The sequence below is a fragment of the Cydia fagiglandana genome, chromosome 15 (assembly GCF_963556715.1).
Source record: "Cydia fagiglandana chromosome 15, ilCydFagi1.1, whole genome shotgun sequence".
In the NCBI taxonomy this organism is placed as follows: Eukaryota; Metazoa; Arthropoda; class Insecta; order Lepidoptera; family Tortricidae; genus Cydia; species Cydia fagiglandana.
In genome coordinates this window covers 11,695,453-11,708,219 of record NC_085946.1, presented here as the reverse complement: position 1 = coordinate 11,708,219, position 12,767 = coordinate 11,695,453, and the positions used below count along the sequence as shown (strand labels likewise).

At 36.7% G+C, this 12,767-nt stretch overlaps 1 protein-coding gene across 2 annotated transcripts; it reads right to left on the bottom strand.

The window, feature by feature from the left end:
* Positions 1-1,070: 1,070 nt before the first annotated feature.
* Positions 1,071-11,998, bottom strand: LOC134671353 (uncharacterized). Of its 2 annotated transcripts, none has more exons than XM_063529190.1 (3): positions 11,913-11,998; positions 5,870-6,085; positions 1,071-2,410 (listed from the first exon to the last, which is right to left on the bottom strand). In XM_063529190.1, the coding sequence occupies exons 2-3, from the start codon at positions 5,885-5,887 to the stop codon at positions 1,094-1,096; spliced, it is 1,335 nt and encodes a 444-aa protein (XP_063385260.1). In that variant the 5' UTR covers positions 5,888-6,085; positions 11,913-11,998; the 3' UTR covers positions 1,071-1,093. The 2 variants fall into 2 exon arrangements, with proteins under 2 accessions (XP_063385260.1, XP_063385259.1); XM_063529189.1 differs by lacking the exon at positions 11,913-11,998 and adding an exon at positions 6,306-6,389.
* Positions 11,999-12,767: the final 769 nt, after the last annotated feature.

Below are 12,767 nucleotides of genomic sequence, written 5' to 3'. Positions count from 1 at the left end.
GATTACTTTAAAGCATAAAAGGAATTTAAATTAAGAGTAATAGACAACTTGATTACCTTAATGGTTCCTTATGATCACAAAATGTAGATAATTAGACTATTTATGTACATACCTAGTACCTAGGTACTTGCATACTATGCATACCGATATAAAAGGTATTATGGAATGAGCATTGAGCACCCCCATTCATTTTTAGGGTTCCGTACCCAAAAGGAAAAACGGGACCCTATTACTAAGACTTCGCTGTCCGTCCGTCCGTCCGTCCGTCTGTCTGTCACCAGGCTGTATCTCACGAACCGTGATAGCTAAACAGTTGAAATTTTCACAGATGATGTATTTCTGTTGCCGCTATAACAACAAATACTAAAAACAGAATAAAATAAAGATTTAAATGGGGCTCCCATACAACAAACGTGATTTTTGACCAAAGTTAAGCAACGTCGGGAGTGGTCAGTACTTGGATGGGTGACCGTTTTTTTTTTTGCTTTTTTTTGTTTTTTTTTTGCATTATGGTACGGAACCCTTCGTGCGCGAGTCCGACTCGCACTTGCCCGGTTTTTTACCTTCAAATCTTAAATAGATTCAATCCAAACAACAAGAAAAAACATTTTTGTTACATGTAAGTAAGGGTTATTTAGATCAAATCAGATAAACCTGAAAACCTGGCATTAATGGTACATTATTAGTCCTTGTGGTTGTTCGTGATGTAGCTACGTCAAATAATTTACAAATAAGATGCCCCAAAACTACGAATATTTAAACCATCTTTATAATAAAACTCAATAAAAAAAATACAAATTTAACAAATATTTATTTCAAAACATATGTAACAAAACAAAATATCGTTACCTATACTGACCGATGAATAGCATTATTTTACAAACCGCAAGTCTTAATTGATCTTTTGTCACGTCAAACCTATTTCCTAACGATTACTTAACTAATAATTACTCAAATGTTTTAAATATCGCTTAAAGTAATTATATTACAGTTTTATTGTAGAAAGTAGTTTATCTACAAACATATTCAGTTCAGTGCTAACCACAAATCGCATCATTCAAACGTTTTAATTATTTATCTTAAATTTCCTGAGTTAATTTTGTGATGATTTATCTAACTTCGGTGTCCTTTTCAAGTGTCCGAAAGTGATGCCTCCAGCTGCAGTATGGTACATCTGGTTGGGGAGAAAACCTCTTTCGTAATGTCTAGGCGCAGGATAGTGGGAGTAGTGCCGGTGACTGGACAGCGCTTCGTAAGCTGCAATCGGGTCCTTGGCGTAGCCTCTCTTCATGTATTCCAACTGAACCCCTGAGGGTACGTACGAATCAAGCAGAGACATAGGTCTTCGCTTGTAGGGAATACCAAAACTTTCGCTCGGTTTAGGTGAATATGCTGACGAGATAAAGTTACCTCCGGCAGCATACACTGGCTTTGATAAGGGACGGAATATCGGCAATGCTTTAGGAAGGTGGGATAAATGCGACGGTGGGCCTTTCAGGAGCAATGGGTTCGGTGGGGGAAGCTCAGAAATGACATTGTGCCGCGGATCTTCCCTAAGAGGGGCGTGAGAGGAATAATATCGTGGATATTCAGGACTCGGCTTAGGGTAAGGCTGATCTGTCTGACTTGAATATTCTTTTGGATTTTCGATTTCGTTTTCTTGAACTTCTTCAACATTATTTGTTTCGGTGAATTGGGGGTTCTGATAATATCCTTTAGGCGCAACGGGAGGTGCGGCTATAGCGGTTGGGTACTGTACCACCGGCACTTGGTATACCACTGGTGCAACGGTAGCCTGCACGGGAGCCACCGTAGATGGAGCAGCATAGCTCACGTAAGCATATGGTTGCTGGATATACGTTTTTCCCGTTGGGGTTACGTAGGCTGGAACCTCTATGAAATTTTGTTGAGGTTGTATCGCTTCTGGCGCTGTAGGGTAGGCGTTGACTCGACTGACTACTGGCGCAGCGTATTGAACTCCCGGCTGACTATTAGCTGCCTGCTCACCATTCTCATTGTAATACTGTGGGACTAGATATATTTGCATAGGGACATTGGATAGATAGCCAACCATTGCTTGCTGAGTAGAAGGTGCTCCGTACTGAGATTTAGGAGATGCAATTTGCGTTGGAGGTTTTTCTGGTGGCTCAGTCACTGCATATTGCTGAACATATCTGGGCTGCTGTGGAACCGGGTTTGGACTTTCAAAATATCTTAGAAGGCCATTTTTGAAGAATTCCAGCGGTAATAATCCAGGCGCAGTGCCTGGAATCACAGTCTGTGAGCGAGGTTCTGATTTCTGATCCAAGTCCTTTTCTTTTTCACTTTTTAAATTGTCATCTTCGATGTCTTGCAATTCGATTTTCTTCTCAGCTGCGACAGCGAGGGTCAGGACGCACACAAGGGCAACCTGAAAGTAAAAGCGTGTGGTGTGAGTAAGGTGGATGTCCGAGGCGCGTGGCCACTGCACCACATGCCCAAACATGGCCCGAAGAGGCGTGCCGCGCGCGCTTGCTGCCTTATGTCCAACAGGTGAACGGCAAAAAATAGATTGCAGTCTATTACGAAACCAGTTAGCTTTGTGGAGTACTTAGAAACGGGAGTTAGCTTTTACTCGTAATTTATGTGGTTAAAAGATTCCAACGCTTTCATCCTGTGTTATACACATGCGGTCGCCATAATTCGTTACTATATCATTATTGTTACATTTTAGACGCGACGACGTAATAGACGCATATCTAATAAGCTGATGATATAAGTTTCGTAACTAATCGAGTAATCGTAGGTTAGTCGCATTGTTGGTTTTTTTGCCAGTAATCTTTGCAAATACGTCAGTCAAAGTATTCTGTATGAGTGATGTGTGAAACGGATACAATTTCTATAAATATCAAGAGGCCGTTTAAATCCTAATTGAAAGTCAGCTCTTGCTGTGAAACGAAATCGCCTTTTGTTTCGAGGTTCACATAGCACGCAACGTCTGTATTGGTATGATGGTGAATATTTTATTTATGGCTATTACCTACTTGTGAGTTGTATGTGTTGTCTTTAAAACATTTAGGCGGTAGTAACTAAAAGGAATGACGTCTCACATCAATTTAAGTTGTCGCACCATTACAGAACGATTGGCAATGGTTTCTGCGGATGAAATAGTTATTTGTTTTACAAGGGGCCAAAGTTCTTGTTTAACCGCTAGTGCTAATATTGATACCCGAGCAAGCGAACGATTCCAAAATCGAACCACGAGCGTATCAAGTGGTTCGAAAAATGAAATCATGAGCGTTGCGACGGTTTCAAAGCACGAGGGTTAAACAAAATTTGCCCCAGAGTGAAACACAACATTTTTCACCACACCAACCCGAAGGAAATATTAACTGTAAGATATCAAATAAAATCAAACCAAATCAAATCCGAATCAATGTTATTAAATATTTATCATTCAAAATCACCATTTAAAGTCAATTCTCTACCAACAAACATAAGAAAACAACTCAAATAAGGCATTACTTTACTTTGCCTCACATGTGAACAAAATGCAACTTTGCTATCGGTTTTTGAACAATCAAGAGAGCCTTTACCATTTCATGTGGTGAAAATGAATATGCAGCACGTTTACACTTGCCAAGTTAGGCAGAACATAAGTACCTATAGCTAGTTATTTAATGAGTTGCTTAAACACTGTCATAGGTTCATTGCACTGGTTTGCCGTTTAGCTCTAGTAGGTATTCATCCATTTTCCTGAATTATGGATAATGTATGTATCAAAGAAATGTTAATTGCTGCTCTGCATCCGTGTATTTCAGAAGTCATCCAGTCAAAAAAAAAGTGATGACGGGAAAAGTTCATGGAAAGTTGAATTATTTACTGTTTTACTTAATTGAGTATTTTTTGGCATGTATGTCTATTTACTAGCCAATATATAACAAACAGCAAGTATGAAAGAAAAACTGAATGTGTTGCAAGTTTAAAAAAATAACTTATTTTTATTTCAATGGTCGCTAATCGAATATACGCGTTCACAGCACTTAACCGCAATAAAATAAATACCCAATAAAAATTTACCATCCAATCCCACGCTACAGTTTTACTATCGTAAGTTATAATCGAGATGTAAAAAGAACCTGTTTGTTACCTCAAAACAATTTTGCGCAACTAAAGGTCTTCTTGAAGTTTTTGTGTCAACGACTTTTGCTCCAAATTCGTAGGATCTTTTGTACCTTTTATAACATATGTTTATATGTGATGTCAAGTAGTTTACAACTTTTATGGACACTTAAATGCCGCTATTGTATATGAACATGTCTAGCGGCCGCCGTACGACCCCAATTTCGAAGAAAAACCGCAAATCGATGTACAGTTTAGCCATTTGGCACACTTATACTAGAGGTCAAAACAAAATTTCCTAAAAAAATTGCCCTTAGGAGGGGAGCGCCGAGTAATTTTATTTTTTGTACGGAATAAAATTGTTTTCAGAAACCAATCGTGTGTGATATTAAATCAAGGAGCTTTTTGGGGCGATTCTAAAAATATACCAAATCATTACATTACAGACATTTTTTTTTTATTAAAACAGTTTTTTTTTTCAAAACATTCCAAGTTTAGACTCTTCCAGATACGATATTGCTGATTTTTTTTGTACAATACCTACACCAAATGATACGTCTCATATCGAACCGATTTTTTATTTTATTTTCAATACTATTATTATTATTCAATATTATTTTCCTCCGGCTCCGGCCCGGCCCGGACACGGCCCGGTCGGCCCGGTCTAACGAAAGTCATCCTTTATGGTTATGTACCCAATACGGCTCAAAAAATCGTTAATTTAACCGTAAATTTGCCGTTAAGTATTAAGTAATATTAAAAATACAAGCTGTATTATCCGAAATTACAGTATCATTCAAAGTTTTAGCTTAACGCAACTGTGATTTTTACATAATGTAATTAACCGGCGATATTGAAATTGGGATTTGGGAATATTTGACTCTTATCAAGTCATCAACATTTTCTCCCATATCAAATTTCTTGCACAATGATTTATGTGTGCAGTGCACAGTATAATATGTGCATAATTGTCTCGTGCCGCAACATATATAAGAATAGGTAAGTGTGGCCCTTTTTTCACGCTTAATAAGCATGAAAGTATTGTACATTCATGATATAAATACAAATAAAAAAAGATAGAATGTATGTTTAGGTATAATATTAATTTTTAAATGCACAACGAATACAAGGCATAATTATAATGTGTCTCAAATACTCGTACTTCGTGTCCTTTCTCCAGGTTAATTATGCTTTCTGGCGTTTAATTGAGTTGATCAGTTAAAAGTATGATAAAATATCAGTAAAAACAGTACTTTCTTCCTTACTCCGACCAGTTACAGTTGAACCTCTTGATTCTTGGTAATTAATGCAAAATTATGTAAATGTCTTATGCTGGACACTGTATCAATAGCTGCCACCTTCAATCTTAATTACTTATCAAGCAATAGAGGTGACAAACGGGCTGCCAATTATTGAACTTATATTGTCAAGTACTAGGACATCTTAGGTATTCAATATTCAAAGGCGTTACTTAATTAAGTACTTCGATAATAATTAAAAGCAAAGCTTCTTTGTATTAAGCACTTTAAATTGATATAAGAAGTACAAATATATCAATAGGATCTTTCTATTTTCATATCCAGAATAAAAGGGAACCGACTAATCACATTACCATGGTATCATCACACTCTTTTTATGAATTAAAATGAGCCAATAAAAGGTCTTAACTTATGCGATTGTTAATTTGAAAATTAGTTTCAAATAATGTGATGTAGTTACGTAGTTATTTAGTAATAGGCTAATGAATAAAACACAAGAACTCTCTTACCTGCTTCACTAACATCATGTATAAGTTAGAAGAGAAGCTAGATCACGAATCCCAATAAACTCCCAAAAGGTCACAAAACATGGGCACTTTGTCTATGGCTAGCACTTCAATTACACCACACAGCTGGTCCCGAAGTCATTGCATCTTCATGACGACGTGAACTGCATACTGTCCTCATATCCGTCAATGTCCATGCAAGCGGAGCCGTTGGAAACCCTATAATTTCAAAACCATCGGTTAAAAAGAAAATCGATGACTCCTCCAATGACCACACTCGATAATTGACGTATGCGTTTAGAAAAACTATTTTCATTTGTCTATGGTTTGCATTTAGAGAAAAAGCTGCGCGGGAAAAGTGACAGTTTAATTTTTTAATTTGTGACATGTACTTATGCATTAAATATTTCACGAATATGATTTTAAGAGATGTACGAACTTTTTTCTAAATTGTTGTACCGCGCAAATGCGTTCTGCCGGCTGCCCGGTTTGTAAGTGGTGCGGAGTATTGGCGTTGTGTTGTTAAATACCGCACTACTCTACATATTGAAGTACAAGAAAGGCGATCGGCTGCTCCGCGAAGACACGGTGTTGATAGTGATGATCCTTCTAAATAGATTCGGATAAGTTCCTCTCAAGATATTAAATAGAAGTATTATAGTTTATACTACCTTTGGTATCTCATTTTTCTGATCATTAAAAAGTACTCATTGGGAGGATGTTGGGAGCTTATCTTATCCCCTTCACTTGGGGTCGGCTCCCGAATAATTGAAATTAGAATAATTCTTTATTCTTACCATACTTTGTTAATTATTTTATTTGGATAACATATAAATAACTATCATAGATGTCCAAAAAAACTACATAACACGATACACAATATGATATTATATCATATTCTTTAATTATTTGCATTTCTAATTCTTTTAAGTGACTTATATACAAGGAACCTATCCATTAAAGACAATGAACAATTTACGTTGTGGCAATTTAAATGTTCTATTGAACCAATTCGGATAAATATATCTTGTAGCTTTAAAACCGTCAATTATGAAGAATGGCAGTTATTATTACAGCCAAGCGATTACAGGATAGAAAATCGTAATATTTACATCGTATATTACGAAATTGGCAAGATCGATTGCGTCTTAATGGCCGAATTATTAAGATGAACCACTTTTAGGGCCCGATCAGACCTCTCATCGCGATCCGACATTGTTATGTCACAAAAGAAATATGAGACGGCGAAATAGCTGTAAATGATACTTACAAAATGATGTGAAGTGGCATTTATTGGTGGTACATCCCACGTTACCTACTGATAGTACTATACTCTTTCGATTACGTACGCGTTTTTGATGTCAATCCTTTCAAACAGTTACATATCTTATTTTCCATTCATGTTCTTTTTTACAAAGCTATCCCGGGAGAAGTAGAAATATGTAATTCATTTCATAGGTAGAAAACACCCAAACAGCAGATGTCAGTCGAATCAAAGTTTGAATTCTGTATTTTATTTTATTATCTGCTGCTGCTTTTTCTTTCTACAATACTCTAAATGAAACTAAAACGAGCCGCATTCAAGAAACTATGATCACCAAGAAAAAAGGTTAAGGTTTCTCAAATTCCCCAGTGTATGAGGCTATTCATAAATTACGTCATTACAAATTGGGGGGGGGGGGATCTGGGACAACGGAAGATGGTAGCATGACGTAGGAGGAAACGGAGTCATTCGAAGCATGATTTCAATAACGACAAAAATCATCAAAAATCGATGACGTAATTTATGGACAGCCCCTATGAGGTAAAAACACTGTTTATTTATGAAGGATTCTGACCTAGTCGAAGTAGGCCACCATTGCTCCGTTCTTCTTCAGTTAAAAAGATTTAATAAAATTTTTAAAGCTTTATACGGTGACGAATCGTGTTTGTAATGGTATAATTTACCACAAAGGGTAAATTGCCGCCCTTCCACACATCGACTGAAACCCCTTTTCTACCCTACCTACATGTCTTACCTAACCCTTTGCCTGTGTATTAGGTAGGTACTTATGATCGTTGTAATAAATACTTTATGATACCACAAAGGGTACAGTGTCCACAAAAGGTACTTCTGCCCTATTGTTATAGTATTAGTACCTACATATGCATTGCATTAGAAGTGTTTTGTTTTAGAGCAACGGGCATCTTATCTCTTTATGACGTGCAGCTGGCAGATGAAAGATGTAAAGGGGTAACGCTTTCGGTTTCAACATCTTGTAAATAAACTATAAATCAGCTCGCAACTTTTTTTATTAGAAAGCTCTTTATTTAGATCGATTGAGTCATCATCATCATCATTTCAGCCTATATACGTCCCACTGCTGAGCACAGGCCTCCTCTCATGCGCGAGAGGGCTTGGGCTATAGTCCCCACGCTAGCCCAATGCGGATTGGGGACTTCACATACACCTTTGAATCTCTTCGCAGATGTATGCAGGTTTCCTCACGATGTTTTCCTTCACCGAAAAGCTAGTGGAAAATATCAAATGATATTGCGTACATAAGTTCCAAAAAACTCATTGGTACGAGCCGGGATTTGAACCCGCGACCTCTGGATTGAAAGTCGGGCGTCATATCCACTCGGCCACCACTGCTTCGATCGATTGAGTAAGATTTGGTAAGATACAAGTAACACTGCGATAGTTTAATCTGAGACCGTTTTACGTAAACTTAATTTGTTGCTTCCCCGTGTGTGTAGTTTTATCATTGGTACGTTTACGACGTAAAGAGTAAAGTTAGGAGAAAAAGTGGCTAATAGAATGAAAAGTTCACTTTTTTGCGCAAGCTCTGTGGTTTCCTAACAATTTAGTTTAGGTCATTGTGATTAACTTTTTTTTTTCGAACTCTATACAGTAATAAAAAACTATGACACGTCTAGACACATAGAATTTGGTCGTTTTTCTTATCTTTTAAGCAAAACATAAAGCTTAAAGCGTCACATGTTGTAATCTTTACATCCCGGTATGTGGTAATAAAGTATTTAGCAAAAAAAAGTTATTAGCATCGTTCATTCTCGAATAGGCTCTGTTCACTGCTAATTACCTATTTTTCGACATAACTGTTAAATGTTGTGTCGAAACAAAAACCAAGCGTGGAATAGAGCTCGCTAAAATAATTTGCACGCTATTATGACGTCATTTTAACTAACCATAATTTGGCAAAACGGAACGCATATTTTTCATACTAAAGTTACATTATTTTAGTAACGCAGCAACATAGAGGACGTAAATGCACCGTATTTGTAATCTTTGCCAAGAATTTGTAGTTCGGTGAGCACCACAAATGTCTCCCGGTCGAATCAAACCTTAAACGTGGTGGAAAGTTTTAGTGCAAATAAAAACGATGCATGCGTCTTTGATATTTGGCTAAAAAGGTGAGAGGAAATTATAACTTTATTACATAATATCTGGGAGACCGAACTTTCGGAAAACATATAAAAACTCAAAATTGCGCTTTTTTCCAGAAATAAGGCCACTCTAGATCGATTTTTTACCCCCTAAAACCCTGATATAGCAAATTTCATCGCAATCATTAGAGCCGTTTCCGAGATCACCGAAATATTACATATAAATATGTACAAGAATTGCTCGTTTAAATGAATAAGATATTAAGATATCTAGATTACGTCAAGGTTCACAACGACACTCCGATCGTGGGTCTTCATTTGATCTATTCAGAATACGACATCGTGTTTAATGCATTTCATTTCAATAATTAAACGCAATCATCGTAAAGTCTGCGCTATTTTTATGGCTTATAATTCCATTGTGCGTGGCATCTATAGAAAACGTCGAAAACGATGTCCGATTGCGCCAGACGTACAAAACGTATAAAATTGTATTTTATTAACCTTTTTAACAAAAGCTAAAGAAGCATGTCTTAATACTTTTAATAGCAGTTTCTGTATAAGAGAAATTATGTATGGCAGAACGTCTAAAATAGTGCAAAATAGTTACTAAATGTACAGTCTGCTTCAATATAGCGGATGAAATAGTGCACCAAAACTATCTGCCACCTAAATTAATCTAATCTAATGTCTAATCATTTTACAAATAGATAAATGCTCTGGCGAACTAGCTTTGTCAGAAGAAAATGGCGGCAAATCTGAAAAATTAAGGCGCGAAGGAACGACCTCGTTGCGTTACTTGCGTTTTAACTTTTTTTGGAAAGATAAAAAAATGGGTATTTCCCGTGTTGGATATACCAACAAAATGGGAGCATTTCCGAGACCCATTCCACACATGTTCTATATTAATTACTAACTACACTCCTGCTCCTAACCTAAGTTAGGCAAGTTGTAGTAATGGAGATTTGTCGGTAATTAAACCATATTAGCCAAAAACTTAGCTAGCCATTAGTAACAGGATGTTTCTGTACGAATTATATGCACAAGTAGGTAAGCGGTACTTCACAGTCGCTAATGGCTTATTTGTGGTTATTCAATACCTACTCAAATTAGTAATACTTTGACAAAGATATCACATAATTATTTTACGTGATGTACCTACCCTTGTAGAGCGGAATGAAGGAAATTGAATAATAATATTATATTAGGGCTGTCTGTGTGCTCTTTGGGAATAGGTACTGTGTAAAATAAATTGCTTCGAAGCGATACGAACATCAACCAAAACTATTATTAAACATAACATTATCTAACAAAACAAAATAACTTTCCATTTCAGACTTTTAGCAAAATTTCCCGTTTGTTTAAAAAACCTCGTCGTTTTGTACATGACACTTTAATTTTAATAATGAAACTAAGGATTGTTACTACTTAATATTGGCTATTGCAACTATTGGGCCTAAAATTTAATTTTTTAGATACACTTTATATCTTTTGATTTGAATCTTCTTTGCAATATTTATCATGTTTTTTAAATCCGGTTATTGGTACAATAAGTTATTACGCCATCATAAATTAGACATGCCTTTTTAGTGTTCCGTACAAAACTTTGTTTACGGAACACTTATGGGATCACTTCGGTCTTGTTTTATCAGGACTTCAGAAAAAAAAACCTATTAAGGTGCAGACGTTTAGTGAGATACTGATTTAGTACAGCGTTGAGCAGTGTAATCTATTTTCATATATCCTATCCTAGCTCTTATACAGTTTACGTTACAAAACTAATACTTGTTCAAACTTGAACTTTAAGTCGAATGCAATAAGGGTGGTCGTCATAATTATTAGTTGTGCTTGTAAGTTTGGAAAGAGGTTGGTAAAAGTTGAATGCCTGAAGTTTTGTTAGTTTTGTACTGCATTTGTTTGCTTAATCCAGCTGAGCTTTCACTATTTCAATTTCACATACGACAACGCTATAAATTACTTAACACCGTAAAATGGGGTGAGTAAATATAATATTATTATTCAATTACTATGCAATTTCTTTTACACAGTACCTGTTCCCAAAGAGCACACAGACAGCCCTAATATAATATTATTATTCAATTTCCTTCCTTCCGCTCAAAACTGAAATTTAAACCTCGATAACATTTTATTTTTACATATGAAAACTGTATAGTGTATATAATAAGTGCTCCGGGCGGACGTTTGTATTTAAGTTTTTATTTTATTTTGGGTAGTTCCATTTCATAACTTTGACGATAAAAAGGAAAACCCACCTCACCCCGTAGTGCCTCGTATTTGGGGTGAGAGGGGTTTTCATACAAAGGTGATTTTGGAAGATTGTTGGATCGATTTTTTATTATTATGCGTATTACTATAGCTCCATTTTAAATTGGAAAACATAATTTTTGTAGCAGTAGCCTTAAAATCCCTTCTCACCCCCCTCCCAAACCTTCTCTCCCCATTCATAAGCCACCTCTCCCCGCGAAACCTACTCACCCCGTTTTACGGTACTTACCTATTGTCTCATTATTTTTGACAAATATCTTTGATAAGACTTTAACGAAAGGTCAAAAACCGAGTCGCAACCCAACTCCGCTCGTCACCCGATGCAGCGATTGCATTACACGCATCCTCGCCGGTTTCTCAATTCTCAATTTACCTGACCGTGTCATTAATACGTGACGCAAACTGCGTATTACCGCCATTGTCACTTTTCCTCGCCCGTCGGTTTCACTGGGACTTTCTAAGCAAGTGGAGCAGGGACGACACCCTGTCGGTTGGTGCACCTTTTTTTTTTCTAGGGGCCCACAGATTACTAGTTCGCCGGACGATATCAGCCTGTCAGTCGTTCGGAGCTATCAAATTTAGCGTTTAACTGACAGGCTGATATCGTCCGCCGAACTGGTAATCAGTGGGCCCTTTGAGACAAATGAAGGCGCGGTTTGTCTAATGGTATAAGCAGGCAACTCCATAGGTTTTACAATCGCGTAGCCGACCACTTATGCCTTATATAACGCCAGTACTATACAGGGTAGCGCAAAAAATATTAGGAAATATTATTCTTTCTTACACATCTTTTACAAAATGTCAAATAGTATGTTAAAACTTCAATCATTTAACTAAAAGAAAACGTATCTCCTTTAACTTTGATACACAAACGCAAATATTTCTTAAAATTATCGACAATATACCGAAGTAATAGAGTCAGGCCGAGAAAAGTCTGCCGCGTTTTTGATAGCCCACGCAGTAATAAATGTCATTTAAAACGTCAAACTTTTATGAAATCATGACGTATAAATAACATTCGCACTGCGTGGGCTATCAAAATCGCTGCAGACTTTTCTTGGTCTAACTCTAAAAATTGTAACGTAAGTATTTTTGGACAACCATGTATACCCTCGGAAGCTGTTTCAATTAAACTTACTAATTGTAAGCACAAAAAAAGTAAAGTAAAGGTACTTGGCCAATTGGGTCACTCTCAGCATACCTATCGGCTCTCCTAAATCACTATCCT